At 39.8% G+C, this 18,968-nt stretch overlaps 1 protein-coding gene across 5 annotated transcripts in view; it reads right to left on the bottom strand.

Annotated features, from left to right (window-relative positions):
- Nucleotides 1-283: 283 nt before the first annotated feature.
- The window catches only part of MAP3K8 (mitogen-activated protein kinase kinase kinase 8), a 22,955-nt gene continuing 4,270 nt past the window's right edge, over nt 284-18,968 (bottom strand). For all 5 annotated transcript variants that reach the window (XM_072825559.1, XM_072825560.1, XM_072825561.1 and 2 more), the window contains 7 exons: nt 18,279-18,637; nt 12,697-12,864; nt 10,139-10,400; nt 8,366-8,472; nt 3,478-3,630; nt 2,590-2,836; nt 284-1,426 (listed from right to left, as the gene is read on the bottom strand). In XM_072825559.1, the coding sequence (XP_072681660.1) occupies nt 1,296-1,426; nt 2,590-2,836; nt 3,478-3,630; nt 8,366-8,472; nt 10,139-10,400; nt 12,697-12,864; nt 18,279-18,614 (1,404 nt within the window). In that variant the 5' untranslated portion in view covers nt 18,615-18,637 and the 3' untranslated portion in view covers nt 284-1,295. The remainder of the gene's footprint in view (nt 1,427-2,589; nt 2,837-3,477; nt 3,631-8,365; nt 8,473-10,138; nt 10,401-12,696; nt 12,865-18,278; nt 18,638-18,968) is intronic.

The following is an 18,968-nucleotide window of genomic DNA, read 5'->3' as shown; positions in this document are numbered from 1 at the left end:
TATATTCAAAGGTAGTATGAATGCATAAAAACAAGAGGCAAAATAGAATCACATTTCGCCTGAACCAATGGCTGACAATTCTTTCTCTGCCCCGATGTGCCGAAGAGGCACAATCCAGATGACAATGGCTTAACACTGCAGTAATAGAAGAGGAGCATATAAACAATTTGCAAAGCTCTTGGGTTTTTTTCCTTCCTCATAATACACATTCTCCTCTGACCTATATCTCAAACCCCATAACTCACTCCCCAGTCCCCATTGAGAATTATACTCTTTAAAAGAATTGAGGCAAAATACTGAGTTTATTCAGTTGATTTGGCCAATTATTCTGGATAAAAGTGTTTGTTTCATTTGCATGATGTAAAAAACATACCTTAAGGAGAAATACGCACATAATCACAAAGTTAAAAATATATGTCTATACAAGAAAGATTCCTGGAGGCATTTGATATAAAACATACATGGTATGCTACTTTAATATACAAATGCATAGGAGAAAGTAGAGTCAGAAGAGTTACAAAAGTAGTATCATTAAGAATTTAGAAACATTTCCATTTTTCTTAAAGGTCACATTCTCATCCTTTGGGATGTACAGAAATTATGTGGTTTACACAGTTTTATCCACATTCAAAACATCATGTTTTAAATGTTTTAGGCATAGCATATACAGTACAAAATGTTTCCATAGGAACATAACAGAACCTGTCACTAGTGGCCTGCTGTCAGATGGCTCCTAAATAATCAGCCATTTTTAAGACACTAGTTCAGCTTATTGCTGTAATATTCAAGTTGTTCTATTTACCCGAAATATAATGACGTTAATTTATACTACAATCTACCTACAGAGGCTCAAGAAGTTATATCATATTATATACACCAATATGTACAAAACAACTATACTGAGTTAAATGAAGTCCCCATACTTAAATCAGAACCAAGAATGCTAAGTTCAGGCTAATACATTATCCTCGTGATCGGTATTTTTAAAAATTTTGAGCAAAGTGCACAGTGAATGGAGTCAGTCACCAGAAATGATTCTTCTACGAACTCTCAGCTTCCTTGGAGTCACACCACCTGAGAAATGAGAACTTTTAGACCTGGCAGCTCCCAGGGCAGCTTCATGCATCAAACCTAGGGGAGCCACATGGAGTCACATTCCTGAGTCACGGGAGCCCATATCCCCAGCTAATGGATGGCACATTTCACTAGCCACAGCCCCAGGATAGAGTCAGCAGAACCAGCTTCCAGGAGCCCAACACCAAGTCTTAATCATCTAAAACATACGATGCCATCAATCAGCCATATTCTAGGGTTGGTGGACCTCGTACAAGGTTGAAATAGCCAGCCAGGGCCCCAAGGTCTATGTAGAGGGAACGCTGTCTCTTCAGCATCTCAGATTCCTCAGTACTTCCTGTGCATGATGAATCTGGAAAGGGAAACATTGAAAAAGAAAATTAAACAAATGACCAGGTGACATGCTCAATAATAAATATTTCTTCTGGGGCGAAAAAAACAACCAACCTTGACTCTAGTCAAACAGCATTCAAGCTATGGTTTTATTAAAAACCTACATACTTGGGCAGCCCGGGTGACTCAGCAGTTTAGCGCCGCCTTCAGCCCAGGGCCTGATCCTGGAGACCCGGGATCAAGACCCGCGTCGGGCTCCCTGCATGGAGCCTGCTTCTCCCTCTGCCTGTGTCTCTGCCTCTCTCTCTGTGTGTCTCTCATGAATAAATAAATAAAATCTTTAAAAAAAAAAAAAGACCTACAGACTTACAGCTGTAGATGATGGGCTAGTTTACGTCATATGGCCTACAAAAAAGGGTTCAAGAAAGAGTCAATGATGACAAGAAATTAGCTAGAAAGTGTGGCATATTTTCCAACACCCCAGATGGTTCTCTTTAAATATAGAAAAGTCAGACAAGAAGAGGAGGAAATGCAAATAAACATTCCAGGCTTGACATCTGGGTTTGGACCCAAATGGATTAAGAATGCTACAGATTTTAATCATAAAAATAGAAACCCTCTCCTTGCATATTCAATGTTCCTGGAATGTGTACTGACTTTTCTAAGTGGGAAAAATTCATAGCTGGCAAAGAGGTTTTAAGCAGAGGAAGACAAAAATGCAAGCTGACTTCAAACTCAGTGTTTTATCAGTACAGAGCAGTGCCCTGATGTCTCCAACTCAGGACTGGTGTGGTTTACTGTAACTGAAAGAAACAGAACCCTGTTCAGAACCAACAAGCAAAACTGCCAGGTTTGATTTTTTTGTTTTGTTTTGTTTTGTTTTTAAAGGCAAATGATACTCCCTGTTGCAAAAAAAAAGCAAGCCAGAGGCAATTTTTAAGGACCGTTGTTACCTACATTTGCTCTGAAACACGTTATGATTTCATGGTCAATTAGCCACATTTTTTTATTAAAAAAATAAATTAGCTTTTGCTAATTCTTGCTGAAATTTCTCAGACAACTTATGGCACTCAAGAAGTCACTGCATTTTCTTTCAAGTGCTTTCATGAATGACGTCAGAAGTTCGAGGTAGACAGGAAAAGAAGGGAAACAAGGGGCATTGCACCCAGCAGGTGTCCATACCCGCAATGTTCTCAGGAAGTTCCAGCTCCTTCCTACTCAGCAGCCTCTTCCGCTCAAAGAGGGCAGAGTCCAGACTCTGACAGCGTGGCTGATCCTCCCTGGGGGGATTTAGGGCATCATGTTTGAGTAGGTCCGCTGCCCTTGGGCGGTGATTGGGGTTCCTCTCCAAGGCGGCTTCTATCAGCAATCTCATGCCAGGACTGCAATCATCTGCAATATCTTCTAACGGAGGCGCTTGCTTGTGGATCTAGCAACAGATCAGCAGTCTTAGCACCAATGGTATAAAAGTACACCCTCCATAGTTAAAAGTGTTCTGGTGAACAAGACCTGGAAAGTCATTTGTTTCCCACTGCATGCCCTGCAGCAAATACAGTCATACCCGTAAGCAGATTTCCCTTTCATTTCTTAGGTACCCTGAGTTAAACCTATCCTTTGGGTTAATGATGTTCAAGGGTCACTGTGCTATAATGGAGAAGCATATGCTCTCTGATCTCTCAATGGTAAAATGGAATTTGCATGTTTCATTGAATGCCAGACTGGCTTGGGGATCTGTAATCTACTATTTCTTTTTCGAAAGTATTCAAAGAATATGTACAGCTTCTTTGGCTCAGAGACTTATGCTCCCCTGATTTCACTAAGTGGCATTTTATGAGTCACGAATAACAGAAGAGCATATAATTTGTGCCCAGCACACATTTAGTAAATTCCCACTACAAGAGCAATGCCTTCTTTGCAGGAATGGGACTTTCCTCCATGTGGGAAGAACTTTCAGCTTCATGAGTCACTAGTTCACATCATCCCACTTGGGTGTGTTACAAGAGGGACAGCAGCTCTCCTGAGCAAGTGGAACCCCCCCTGCACCCTCAGCCCTGGCCGACCTCCACTTACTATGTACAGGTAGGAGGGATAGGCTGAACGAGGGTAGCGCTTCACCCAAGGCGGGGTGCCCGTCTGCATATGGATGAGCGTGGCCCCCAGGCTGTAGATGTCTGCTTTGGTTGAATGGCCTCTGCACAGGATCACCTCTGGGCTCATATAAATCTAAAAAAGAAGCAGAAAAAAATCAGTCTGACTCTCCCCATTTGTCTGGGTGTCCATTTCCCTTAGCCAGTTCTGGAAGCTGGCTCATCGCCTTTACCACATTTATTGTACACTCCTGCCCTTTAGGAGAGCATGTGAATGCTGTGTTCCCTGAAGCTAGAGAGACACAGACACCCTTGGCGGGGGAGGGGCGGGGTGGCGGGGGGGGGGGGGGGGCGGTCAGGCAGACAGCTTTGGCCTAAGGCATCCCTGCAGCCTAAGGAAGAACACCGTTTTTCTACATACTAAACACACCTGGTAGCTGCAGGGCCTACAGCCGAGAACCCACCTGGCACATCCACTTATCCAGGTTCTGGAAGATATCAACTGAGGCTTAATTTTTCTATTAAAACACCGATTCCTTTTATATTTAAATGGACACTACAAATAAGCTTCCTCACTTCATGTTTGTCATTAAACTGCCAAACCTCTAATTATCTATAGTGATTAAAGGTGGCAGAGATCCTTTGGGTATTAACACTAATCACATGTGAGAAAAGCACTTACAGTGTAATGCTGTAATGTAAAGTGGTCCTCATCGGTCATTTTATACAAACTACTTCTTCTTTATAGCTACCATGTAGCCCAGGGACTAAATATTTAAACGCATGCCATTTTAACATTGCATAAGTTCTATTTGAGGGATCCCTGGGTGGCGCAGGGGTTTAGCGCCTGCCTTTGGCCCAGGGCGCGATCCTAGAGACCCGGGATCGAATCCCATGTTGGGCTCCCGGTGCATGGAGCCTGCTTCTCCCTCTGCCTATGTCTCTGCCTCTCTCTCTCTCTCACTGTGTGCCTATCATAAATAAATAAAATAAAATAAATTAAAAAAAATAAGTTCTATTTGGTTTCATGCTGGAAAAGCAGGGCTAGTATCAGAAATAGTTTCTCTTAGTCTTTGCTTGTAAACTTAAAAAAGAAAGAAAAGTAAGCAAAGGCCAGTGACCAATGATCCATATTGATGGCTGGTACAGACATACAGGAGTTAATATCTTAATTATCAATATTTAACATTAAGACATTTTTATGCTGTCCATCCTTTGAATATGAAAAAAGGGTAAATATTCCTGGAATATATTTCAGAGTCAATAAGTAAAAAAAACAAAAAAAAACTGGCTTACAAAAACTGGGAAAATTTCCCAATTTCCCCATCCTAACCATACTCAACACCATTCTACAACACACTTCCTGGCTGGCTTGCTTTTTGTTCCCTTGCTCATTCTGTCTGTCTGTCTCACCAAACAGGCTAAACTGAGCTCCTTGTTCTCAAACATTTCCTGAAGTGAAGGCAGAGCATTTGGATCCCTATGACAGACTTTCTTACTAAATACTAAATATAATCAAAAAGTAAACAACAAATGCAGCAGGAAGGATTAGTTGTCAATAAAGGATGTTTATCTCCTCCCCCTTGCTTGCCCTCCTAAGCAAAGATCAGGCCAATTATTTACTGTTGGTGTAACCAACAGCAGTTCTGCACACAGGGCTCTGGAGGCTCTCAAACGAGTACACATTTGGGGATACAGCATCCTGTCCACCTGGTGACTTGGCTGCTGCCCCCCGTCCCCCCAGGCAGATGCCCTAGCATTCCAAGGCTTAGAGCTCCTGCTCCCTCGGGCTCAACAGGAGCCAGAGCAGCAGGGCATGGTGTTCGAGAAGGCTTCAGGTTGGCTCACTGCAAGCACAAAACAGGCCTGGTGGGAACCATGCAAGGCTCTCTGACACCTGCACAGCCTCAGGCATGGGCACTGGAGCAAAGGAACCTATATGACCAGGGGTCAAGGCCCTCATCTCTCAACACATTTATTAAAAAGATAAGATACTATGTAGGTGTGTGTGTTCACATGCACGTGGGCGTGCACATGTGACGGTTACATGTTTATTTAAATCAAGTAAGACCAAACACAGACTCAGAAGAAAATAAGAACTTTTACAAAAGAACCATGCTATAAAAGTAACTCTAGGGGTGCCTGGGTGGCTCAGACAGTTAAGCATCTGACTCTTGATTTCAGCTCAGGTCATGATCTTGGGGTCCTGGGATCAAGCCCCATGTTAGGCTCCACACTGGGCATGGAATCTGCTTAAGATTCTCTCTCTCCTTCTCCCTCTGCCCCTTCATCCCCTACTAAGCTCACTCTCTCTCTCTAAAAAAAGCAAAAATAATTCTAATTGGCTATCTACATTCATTATTCTTTCTCTGTATCATATAATTGAAAACCAATAGATTAATATATGCCAGATCAATCCTGTGCTTCTATTTCATGGTTACAATGTAACGTTCTGAATATGAATGCTGGGAGAGAGATCAAACAGGGGAGTTTGATCCCTACATTGCAGGGATCAGAAATCATCTACAGAGATTCAGTAGCCAAGTGATCAAGATCTAATGGAAAGTAAATCGACATGGCTGACATTAACTAATGACATCTTATTGGCTCTTTAAATCGGAAGACTAAAAACAACCTGCTAAAAGCTTTCCATGGTGATTTCACAACCTTGCTCATTATCAAACATTGACTTGTGAGTACTGTACAGATAATAAATGCAGGCTGATTTGAAGAACGTTTGTAACTCTCAATATCGGTTTAGCACTTTATAAAAAGCAATTTACACTTGCTGAAAATAATCCAAATACTATTTAGGAGAAAACACTATGTTATTATCTCATACTCAAGCACAGACTCTCTTTCTGTTAGAGAATCCCAGGGAAGAAGTTTCCTTCTCCAGCCATTGCAAAATGTTCAATTTGATCATACTGCCGGGAAGAGAAGGTATTTTCTATCTTTAATACCATAAATAGTTTGTTTCTCAAACTGGCTCCAGGAAAAAGAATAGAATGTCACATATCTGAACTTCTGACTAATGCCAAAATATGCTGAGACATTTTCCAAAAAAAACATGTCATAAGCATTAAGTCTTATTAGATTTTGTGCTTCGCTGAAGTAGTCTTAAGATCTGACCACTAAAACATTCTTTTTAAGAAGTCTACGGTTTTTTCTTCTAAATATTATGCTACTCAGAGGCAACTATCAAGGACCCTTCCTCAAGTCTTTTTCAGAATAATGCAGCAAGACCAGCAATTTCTTCTGCTTCCCAGGAGACTTTCTTCCTTGAGAGACTTAAGAAAAAGCTAACACAATCTTGGTTTTTAAGTGGAAGATTGTTTGTTTGCTTGCTTTTGCACTGCCTTTGGGTTCGGTGCAATATATCCACCAGCTAGACTAAGGGTTGTCATTTGGCTGAACACTAAGACTGACTTGGTAATTTTTTTTTAAAGATTTTATTGATTTATCTGAGAGAGGGAGGGAGACAGTGTGAGAGAGAGAGAGCACGCACAAACAGGTGGAGGGGCAGAAGGAGAAGCTGACTCCTAGCTGAGCAGGGAGCCGGACACAGGGCTGGATCCCAGAACCTTAAGATCATGACCTGAACCGATTGTAGAGCTTAACCAACCGAGCCACCCAGGTGCCCCCTGACTGATAATCTTATGGCAAAGGCACAGCCAAGTGCCCTCTCTCCATTGGCTGGGGGCACTTAAAGCAGAGAGAAGGCATGGGGTTGGGGGGCTCTGATAGTTAAGCATGGGCCAGGGAGGTAGCTCTCATACCCATTTACCGTCCCCGTTGCATCCAACCACATGCCCATGATAATCTACTATGAACTAAACTCTTGCTTCGTTTAATAATACAGGTAAATTTAAAATAGGTCCTTTCACCAAGAGTGGGGGCTGCCAGAGTACTGCCAAGGGCACCGTCCTTGTTGGATGCAGCCAGGGCTCTATCCCTGATGCCCACAGGAGCCCGACTCAGAGCGGCGCTCAACAGGTGCTTGCTCCAGAATCCACACTATTCAGCCTAATCTTGTGCATGTTAAATTAAATATACTATTTGGAAGCCCATGAACACATTCCTCTGAATCTCATTTGCATTCAGAAAAGTTTTTGGTTTGGTTTGGTTTCTGCTTCTCAAATGAATTAAATATTATAGCTAGTTTGTATCTTCAAATACAATCTATTTGTGCTATAACAAATTTGAGGTTTATTATAGGCTACCTAGAATAAGGTTGGTCCTCAATATATATTAACGACCATGACAATTCTGACTATAATTGAACCAAAACAGTACTGCTTAGTGATACTAAGAATATATATATACACTAAAAATATATATATACATTAAGAATATATATATGTTATACTAAGAATACATACATTAGTTATATTAAAAAGTCAAATAGTAGTTGACAGAATTTAGATTCTGAAAAAAATTTGGTTTAAGTGTCAGATATGTCACTAGCTGAGTAATTCTGGGCACTTTAACTTCTTCAAGTTTATTTCCTTATTATAAGTAATAGTATTTGTCTACAAAACAGTATCTACCAATAATAGGGTTGTTATATGGATTAAATAATTCATTTAAAATGCTAAAATTACTACTTGGCACAGAGCAAGTGCTCACTAAATATGTTTCAATGATAATAACATTTGATGCAATGCTTTTCCTCTCCTTTGTCCTTTCTGCAATAACACCAGAATATTTTTAATTTTTACTTTTAAAAAGATATTGACCGAGTGAATGGGTGACGGGCACTGGGGGTTATTCTGTATGTTAGTAAATTGAACACCAATAAAAAATAAATTTAAAAAAAATAAAATAAAAAAATAAAAAGATATTGACCTTTCCTGTGAGAATAGAATTACCTCTGTTCCACGGAGGTCCTTAGGAAAATAGATATCCTCAGTCATTTGAACACTTAGGCCAAAATCCACCAAAACAGCTTTTGTAGACATGAAGACAATGTTGCTAGCTATAAAAAGAGGACATTTTTTTTAAGTATAAAATTGTCTGTGTACCCATAAATAAAATAAAAACAGCATCTAAAACAATGAATCCCGAATCAGAATAGATTGAAATGTGCTCCCTACCGAGATGACTGTATTATATTTAAAAGAGGAGGATCAATCTGGGTGAGAATTGAAGTGAAAATCACTTCAGATATGCCAAGAACACAGCCAATGTCAGTGTAAATGGTTGCACGTACTAATAATACTCAAGATACAATGGCTACATCATGGAAACAACCTACAGGTCCATGATGGATGAGTGGATAAAGAAAATATGATGTGTATATGCATATGAAACAGAATAGGGATCCCTGGGTGGCGCAGTGGTTTAGCGCCTGCCTTTGGCCCAGGGCATGATCCTGGAGACCCGGGATCGAATCCCACGTCAGGCTCCCGGTGCATGGAGCCTGCTTCTCCCTCTGCCTGTGTCTCTGCCTCTCTCTCTCTCTCTCTGTGTGACTATCATAAATAAATAAAAATTAAAAAGAAATACTTTTGAAACAGAATATTATTCAGCCACAAAAAAGGATGAAATTCTGCCTTTTGCAAAATGAATGAAACCTTGAAGATCTAAGTGAGATAACTGAGGTAAGTCGGACAGAGAAAGATGCATACTGTATGAATCTCACTAGTATGTGCAATCTAAAACAACTAAATTCATAGAAATAGAGAATAGACTGTGGCTGCCAGGGGCTGTGGGATGGGGGGAAATGGGTGAAGGTGGTCAAGCCGTACAAAATGCCAGTGGTAAGATGAACAAGTTTTGGGGATGTACTATAGCAGAGTGACTATAGTTAATAATGCTGTGTTAGATATTCAAAAGCTGCTGAAAGAGGAGATTTTAAAAGCACACACAATTCTAACTATGTGAGGTGATGGATATGTTAACTAATCTTATCGGAGTAATCTTTTTGCAATATACACATACAGCAAATCATATTATATACCTTAGACTTATACAATGTTATGTCAGTTATATCTCAATAAAGCTGGAAAAATATGATAATGCTCATGAGCTTGACTTTCAAATTCTAAGATATATGCATATTATCATATCACTTTCCTAAAATTAAAAAGTAAAATACCCATGTTTTTAGAAGTAAAAATGTTGTTCGTTCAATTTAGTATTAAATATTAAGGATTGATAGTAGGTCTTTGTTGTGCATTTCCCAGCATCTCTTCCTCCTAAAAAGCCATCAGTGAAGGTTTGTTTATTGAATTATTTACTGAAATGGTGTTTAATTCTGAAATTAAAAAGCTATTTGTTTCTCAAAAACTATGTGACTCTGTGCATGTTTTAAAGTAAATTAGAAAAAAAAAAGAAAAAAATAAAGTAAATTAGGATTTTTTAAAGCCTTATGAACAAGGACATGGCCAGTACTTAATAGATGTGTGGCCCTAATCCTCCACAATTGGATAATCATAATTCCTGATGACTTTGAAAGATTTAGCACTCCCATTTGGTGCTAAAACATGTTTCAGGAGCACAGGGGAGGAAGATGAAAAGTTATCCAGGAGAGTTGTCTTCCCTGCCACCAAGGAACTTTACAATGAAGAGGTAAACCCATTCACCTCCTCTGTCTAACTCATCTCTAAGCCAAAAAAGTTACATGTCCAATGGTAACTCACGTTTAATATCATGATGAATCACTTTCTTTGAGTGTAGAAAATCAAGTCCCTTGAGAACATGCTTTGTCACCCAAATAATTTCAAATTCTCTCATTGGTCCACAGCTCTCCAGTTTCTCTAGAACAGACCCTCCCTCTCCTGCTTCCATAAAGAGATGCACAGTTTCACCCCATAGCACTGCGCCATATAACTCAGCGATGTTCTCATGCCGGAAGCAAGCCTGGATTTCCACGTCGGATGGCTTAAATTGATCTACTGGGATCTAGAAAACAAAAATACAAATAGGATTCTAAACAACTCTGGGGGAATGAAAAATATATTTGATATAGGTCAACTCACAAACCAGAGAGCAAATAAATGCCCTCAAGGATATTGTGATCTGCGTAAAATTAGGCTGCCATATTAAGATAATATTCAAATCAGCTTTTACATCATGTGAGCTTTAGGTAAACAATTCAAAATAAAAAAATAAGAACACAATATAAAATATTTTCATTTAGAATATAGCAATCCAACCAAAGAATTATTTATGACTGAATCAAAAAGAGAGATAATTTCCCATCTATTTTACATGACCTTTCTATGGCACCTAGATTTTAGGTTGTATTTTCAATATTTCCACTTGTCATGAAATAATAGAATGTCTTTGGACCCACAGCTCATGCTCTAGCAATACGTTTAAAATAAACACTGGCTATCTTTTCTGGGGAAACTCAAAAGTCATTAATAAAGAAAGAAGTAGATTTTTCAGTGTAGATAGATATGGAATGTCTCCAAAATACAGTGTTATATGATGAAAGCAAGATGCAGAAGTGTGTAAATATATATATATATATATATATATATATATATATATATATATATACTACACTCCCATTTGTAAAAATCACTTAAGCTACACATACACATGTCCATAGAAATTTTCCAGAAAGATGTATAAGAATTCATTAACAGTAGTTGCCTCACAGAAAGGGATCTCATTCTTCAACCTACATTCTTTTGAATCTGCTAGGGGTTGTTAATCATCTTACATGTTTTTCTCCTTAAGAAAGAAAATACAGCTTAAAAATTAAATATAAGTACTCTTAGGAAAACAAACCCACAAAGCTATTTTTTCATGCCTTTTGTGGTAAAACTATAAAAATAGGAAATTTTGGTTCTAAGATCTTTCTAAACTGTCACTAGCTTCTTTTAAGAGAACCGGAACATGTCCCTTCGAAATGCAAGCTTTTTCAAATGGCCCATTATGATATCTCCTTCTTTTCTTTTGTTAACAGATACTCTAGGAAATCCTTATGGAGGAATAAATGAGGCCAATGTATGGTTGATCTTTTAATTACAATAAGATAGAGTAAGGCCCATATTTAGCAAATCAAAAGTGAGTTTATTTTATTATACTTTTTAAAAACTTTCCAAGTGAAACAGATACATTAAAAGGTATAAAACTGGTTAAGTATCAAATTCCCTGAATTTTCAACCGAACACACCCATGTCACCACCATTTAGATCAAGAAGCAGACCTCTACCGATACCCCCAGAAACCCCTTCCTGACCTCTGCCAGTCACTGCCCCTCAAGGGCACCCACCACTATCCTGACTTCCAATGGCACGGATGTGTTTGGCCTATTTGGGGCCAGTCCATAAGTGGAATCTCACAGAGTAAATCTTACTTAGTATCTGGCTGTTTTGGCTTACCATAAGGCTATAAGATTCATCTACATTATTGCAGTTATAAATCATCTGTTCTCCTCACTGTATAGTATCCCATTGTATAAATATACCACATTGCAACATCTGGAAAATTTCCAGTTTGGGACTATTGCAAACAGTGCTATGATGAACATTCTAGTACATAGCTTGTGGTGACCATGTGTACACACCTACTGGGTGTGTGCCTATCAGAGTGGAACTGCTGGGCCACAGGGTGTGTACACGTCCAGCTTAGGCAGACACTGCCAGACAGTCTTCCCGAGCAGGGGTGCCTTAGCAATAGCTACTTCATAAAAAGAGATGAGGCCTTTTCGATAATTGGTCTATTTACATTCAGTCCTTTAATCTGCAGGCTTGAGAAGCCTTGGAGCTTTCCCAGCTTCTGCTTCCCTGCCTGGCTCCCTCCCCAGTCAGTGGGATTAAAGGAGCAGCATGAAGATTTGCTCCTGGAGAATAGCTCCCCTCTACTCCACCCTATCACAAGATTTGCTCCTGTAGGATAGCTCCCCTCTATTCCACCCTATTCCACCCTATCTCTTATACAAGTGTACAAGAGAGACAGTGTTATCCAAGCTGGTGCTAAGTATACTAGCAGTGTTTTCTTTTTTATCAAGGCAAAACAGATTAGAACCAACTATGCATTAGACAGACTTAGGGGCCATAGAGCCCCTGGTAGCAAGTAAATCCCACCTCCCCCCCCCCCCCCCCCGCAAAAAAAGAAGGATGCATTTGGACAGGGCACCTTGCATAAGATTCAGTCAAATGGTAACAACCTTTGGGTAATGCAAACAAACAAGAGCCATAAGGCCAAACATAGGATGCAGGATGTCTGGTTATAAAGTACATACCAATTTACATGCCATTCTTTTCTTAGTCTTTATATCTTGTGCTAAGTACACTTTTCCAAAGGCCCCCCGAGGTATGAAATCAGAGCCAATATTCCTGTAAGTCAGCTTCCAAGGGATGAGAAGAACATCAGAGTCTATCTGATAGCGTCCATTCTGGGGAGTGATTACCTACAACAAAAACAAAAAGACAGGAGGTGAGAATTGCAGCAAACTCCTTTTCTAAGACACACCCTTTAGAAACTGGTTACTTTAGATCGAATTCCTCCACGCAGTGTTTGAAATTAATGTCACTGTTGTGTAATCTTAACAGTGTAGGGAGACTATATTTAGAGCTTCAGCAAGCTAGAGAAAGCATGTAACAGAAACACGTCCCTGGTCAGACCTGATCGAATTTCTACCTACCTACCGGTGAGTAATTAATTGTCAAACAAAAATTTAAAAATTATTTATCTAAGGGAGCATGACTACTGTGACCAAAAGGCTGAAAATAAGGATTGCATAAACTATGCCTGCAAGTTGACTTGTTTCCAATTAAAATGTGCTAACCTGTTAGTCCACATAGCTATTACTCACACATGACGCATACAGAGAGAGCGTGGAAATACACTGATGATCGTAGAGGATTCTGGAAAATAATGTGTTATGCCAAAGCTATGGGTTGACAGCGCTGCATAAATAAAGTAAAGGCAGAATTATTTCTCATCTACTTGCAACAGTTAATATTTACTGGGTGCATAAAAAGCACCAGGCATTGTGTTCAGTGCCAAGGAGGGCAACTATGAACAAGTGAGAGATGACCCTTAACCTCTGAGAGCTCCTGAACAGGTCAACATCAGAACAAGAGATTTCAAAACCAGTCAACTCAAAAATGAACAAAGATGTATCCTGATAGCAGGGTGGGTTACAAGGGCATGTGCTTTTGTCAAAACTCAACAGACTGGGCATTTAAGGTCTGTGTATTTTACTGCATATAAAGCAGATCTTAATTTCAAAAGAGTAAAAAAATTAAAAGGATGAATAATTATAATTATAAATATGAAAACCAATTAATAAGACAGTCCACCAGAGTTATGACCTGGAGCACATGACTAAAATATGTTGAAAATTGTTCTCTCTAAGAGTTAAGGATCTCAAAAAAAGGAGTTTTTCTTCAATGTCATTAGCAATATCCTGACTTCAGATTATGGATTCAGGAATTGTGAAACTGTCAAAGTGGCATTAAGTTATTTGAAGCGCAGAGGCTAAAAAGGGGAATGTGGACCACATGGGAAAAGAATGAACACCTGATTCATCTACAGATGCATGGGCCCCTCATAAGGCCACTGCCTGGGAATAGTTCTAATAGTCCCAGGGTTATTCATTCAGGCTTCATTACTGCTAATCTTAGCTGTACCCCACAAACAGATGCATGCACTATTAGTCAGGGAACGAAGTGGAGGACGACTCCAATACTTAGAGATGTGAAGTCACTAAATTTAAAATGAAGCATTTACTGAGCACTCCCCTGAGCCAGCTCCTGTGTAGAGCCCTAGCAGGAAAATGAATAAGCACTCACTACAGTCCATGGTCTTGCCTTGTTTGAAATATGACCTCCTTTCAAGAAGTGTGTCACCTCAAGTTACTGGAGGCCTCATTTAACAGTATGCTAAGAACGTGATAAATTTAGTCCCTTGCCACATTTAAACAGAACCCTACCACGGCACTCACTTGCTTACTGTCTCTTTCTTGTTATTAAATATTTAAATATTTACGTATCCCATGTCACTTAGGCTCCAGTTATCCACTTCAGTGTTTCATTCGCCTTTGTATAAGTTTTACTTTTGTCCAACTCAATTTGTGATAACCCAATGTGACCCAACAGATCACAACTAGTAATGGCAGCCCTATTTTGAGTGCTAATGATAAGGCAGGCACTATGCTAGCTCTCATCAAGATCTCCCGGCAATTCTGGGAGGTATAAGTACTATTTTTATCTCCACTTTGCAGGTGAGGAAGCTGGTTTCCAGAGGTCAAGTAACTCACTAGGCCATGACAGAGTCAGGATTTGAACTCAGATCTGTCTGACCCCAAAGCTATAGCTCCTGTGTGCCTTCTCTCTTCCAGAAGACTGTCATGATCAAGCCATGATCAAAAGCCTGTTACTAAAAGCCTACATTTACAAGTCACTGAGCACCTCAGCCTTCGCCTCTTTAGATGGAATGCAGCGAGTTCCTTCATCTCTGTTCTACAACCTCCCATGTTCTGGGGACCCTCCTCTGAGGGCAAGTTCTCCTTTGATGATAGGCCCTGAAATGTGTGATATGCAAGCACACACCAGTCAGCAGTTCTGCAAAGTCCCCAGTTCTTCCTCTGGCCCAGACCTTTCCTCTTTGGGTCTGTGATGTTTTTTGCTTTCCTCTTCTTCTTCTTCTTCTTCTTCTTCTTTTAGGGGCTCCTTCAAATAATTTGATGGAACTCTATGTTGCTCTTGTCTCCCAATTCTTCAGCTTACCAAAGCCACCATCAAGTGTAGACCTTATCAGCATGCTTTTAATTTCCTTATCCAGATGCTGGTCTGGTCACACAACAAATGAACTGCCACGCTCAAGTTTGGGGCTATAAGGCAGGCGCTGACCCAGGCTTGTGTTCAGAGAGTGCAGCCCAGGTGAGGATGAAAGTTAACAGTCCAGTAAGTGACAAGTAGCAGACACAAGAAGAAGTGTTTGTGACAGAAGCGTGATGTGGGGAAAATGCAAGTCTTAAAATACTGGAAAGACTGTCGTAAGGAAGGACACCAACAATTGTTTACAACTACAGCTACCACAACAGCTTACATTCTTTCAACACTCACTATGCGTAAATAGGTCACGTGCATTCATTATTTGTCCCACACGACAGCCACTAAGAGTTAAGTGCTATGATGCGACCCATTTTACAAATGAGTACACTGAGCCATGGAGGAGAGACTAGCTCAAAAGCTACACAGTTGATCCATCTCAGAGCTGAAATACACACCCAGGTACTTTAATTCATGGGCCTGCATCCTTACACTAGTCAACATCCATACCTTTTTTTTTTTTTTTTTTCATCCATACCTTTTTTATGGCTAAAGAGTAGGCTAAGGAGAATCAGAGATGGATTTTAGTGCTATACAAGGAAGGTCTTTCCTACAATCAGAATTGGCTAAATATTTCAGCTTAGGCATCATCCTTTTAGAAGCTGACATTCTCTCTCCCCTCGTGGCTATGTGAGGTGTCCTGTCTGAGCATCCCCACAGCAATCAGGGTGTAGTTGTACTGGGAAGAAACATACCACATTATAATTGCCTGTTTCCTCATCTCTAGCATTCACCAGGCAGTGAGCTACAGGGAGCACAGACTCTTCCACGCTGGATCTGTAGCACCTGGAAAAGTGCCCGACACACTGTCCAAATCTGACCTATGTCTAGCAAATGAATGGATGAATACTTGACTGAAGGTGTCTGGTCTGTATGCAGATACACTTTATAGATCAAATTTACCTTGGAACCAGTCTGTTAGATAATTAGCAATTGTTTTTTAAAGCAGAGAAACAGATAGCAACCAATGAAGCCCAGAATGGAAAAGTTTTGACAGGCTATTAGGGGAAGGGCCACAGGGAGACAAAGGTCTTGAACACAGGATGGTTCCAAGGAGAGCACCATGTGAGGATGAATGGGAGCCAAAAGCAAACTATGCCTCCTTCATCATCTTGTCTCTGACTGCCAAAGATCAAGCATGGTAAGTCATGATTCTGGGCCACTGTTTATAAAGCTCGGACCTGGCACAGGTTACTAGCAGGCATAGGATGTATCTGATTCTTAAGCTTAGTGACAGAAAAGTCAACCACAACCCCGAGAGTCAGGGACCCCTGGCTGGATTGGCCCAGGGAGGCATGGTCTACACTCCTGCAGATTTTGAGGTTCTCCTATTATTCCCCTCTGGTTTTAAATCTTGGTTTAATATTCTTGATCATTTTTAAACGAAAAATCTTTTTAAAGTTTTAAAGATCCCTGCTTTTAGGATATGTCCTGTTCTTAAATTTTCTCCTGAATATTCATTTGTTTCCTTACAGAGCACAAACTCCATGGCAGGGACAGACAACATTTTACTCCTATCCTTGACTGATAATATTTCCACTTCCCTGTAATGTCTTTGTTTCTCTCCTTTTCTGAATTGGCTTTTTCCCCCCACTCCAAACCTTTTGGAAGTTATTTCTCTGTATTTCTTATAATTTTCCTGAATTCTCTTCTGTACATTCCCTATGAAGTTCTACAGCCCATCTCTCATCAGTCTGATGGGTCAGGGGAAATATATGCAAGTTTCTACATATTTACAAGCAAAAATATTTTTGTTAACCTGCATGTGTTCCTTTAAAATACTCATTTTAACAAAATACATATATGAAAAAGGAAACAAAAAAAGAAAGAAAAATACATAAATAATTATTTCTCATTATAGGACATTTTTAACCAGAATTCTCCAGCTATATTTTACTTTAGAAAATCAGGTAGTGCTCCCAGTTCAATATTACTTCCACATATGAGAAAAAATAATATTCTCAAGGTTAAGTACTTAGTCAACTATTAAACACAGTTACTCAGACCAAAGCAATTCACACCACTATGCAAAACGTAGTCTTGCTCCAAATTGAGCTAGAGCTGAACACAACTGGCTTCTAACAAAACAATTCGCCACATAGCTGACCTAAATTACTGTGTTGTTTTCAACTGAACCAATGTAGTATGCAGGGAAAAAAATTAAGTACTTTGTCCAGACTCTAATCATTCAACACTGACCCTCCCCCTACATTAGCCATTTTGCCACATAGATGCACCAAGGAAAAGGGATCACTTTCCTCAATATGTACACTTTGCAAGTTACTACCTACTCCTTTGCAAACTGTCCTTTTTAAAGAATTAGATGACCTTTACCCAGCACCTACATTCACCTCTGACACACGGAGAGAAACCCCAGGCACACCCAAACACATCATCTGATCAACGATTTTGACAATGTGTTGTCACAATATTTTAGATTATTTGCATGCTTGGTATGGCTAAGGAAAAATCTCATTTGTCATTCATACTCTGCCAATTAAAGAGAGTGAATCCATGGATAGCTATTTACTGCCTGCAAACTACATTTCTGCAAAAACTGAAGTTAGCCAGTATTAATATTGTGACATTCCAAGACATGACAAGAGAGGAACAACAACAACAAAAAAAAATCCAGCTTTCAAAAATATTAGAGAGGAAGTATTTATTCCCCTCTCAGATGAAGAATTCTTTTTCTTCTGCTTACTTGGTGAGTGAGATTTTTAATAAATTGTTAAGTTAAAAGACATTCTTCTTACCTATTTGTATGACTGCTACTGACATAAGGAAAAGATTCTTTAAGTGGGACTTTGAATGAAGACCTTTTTGGCATCTTTAACATAGAGGTGATTCTAACAGGTATCACATTTTTAAAAGTCACTGGCTGCCAGTCTAAGCCAAGTTTAACTGCCCCTCTGCATTAAATGAAGCTGCACGAGTAAAGCTGAACACAGCCCTCAACTGCTCAGGAAAAAAAAAAAAAACATACCATATTTAATAAAATCCCAGATTCCTGTGGTCGGTGTCCATAAAAACGCTTTGCCGTGTTGGATATATGGTTTGCAAAGGCAAGCAAATCCTCCACGGTTCCGTATCTGACCGATGACAACCAAGGCACCTCTTGGCCACTGAGCAGCAGAGATTCTGAATGCTCCTCATTTTGATTATTGTCTTGACACATGGTCATTAGACTGGGTTCATAAACTGCTGGCTCTTCACTTGTGTAAAGATTTTCCATAATGTCTATTACATCGGACACGTTCAAGTGTTTAATTAAGAAATCAATTTCTTCCTTATTGTCACTTCCAGTGCTCATGTACTCCATCACTGTGATGCTTTCTAGAGAGTCTGCAAGGGAAAAGACAAGCACTTAGTTACTGTATTTGTATTTGCATTTGAGACCAAGGAGAAACTGATATCAAAGGGACTGGGGACAGGCCCCCCTATGCCTTAGTTTATAAAATGAAGGTTCTGTGTCAACAGTGTATGTAAATTCAAGTTGACAGACAGTGAAGAAAGGGACCTTAGATAACCTCTTAGCCCAGCAGTATACTTTGCAGAAGGGAAATCTGAGATCTAGAGAGCTTACTCCTTACTCACTCACTCACTGATCTGGAGGCATCAGCTATAGCCACTGAAAACAAACTTTCACTAAACGTAAACACAAATAGGAGCAACG

Source organism: Canis lupus, chromosome 5 (assembly GCF_048164855.1).
Source record: "Canis lupus baileyi chromosome 5, mCanLup2.hap1, whole genome shotgun sequence".
NCBI classification, from domain to species: domain Eukaryota; kingdom Metazoa; phylum Chordata; class Mammalia; order Carnivora; family Canidae; genus Canis; species Canis lupus.
The sequence above is the reverse complement of the archived record's forward strand: the minus strand, read 5'-3'. Positions and strand labels throughout refer to the sequence as shown.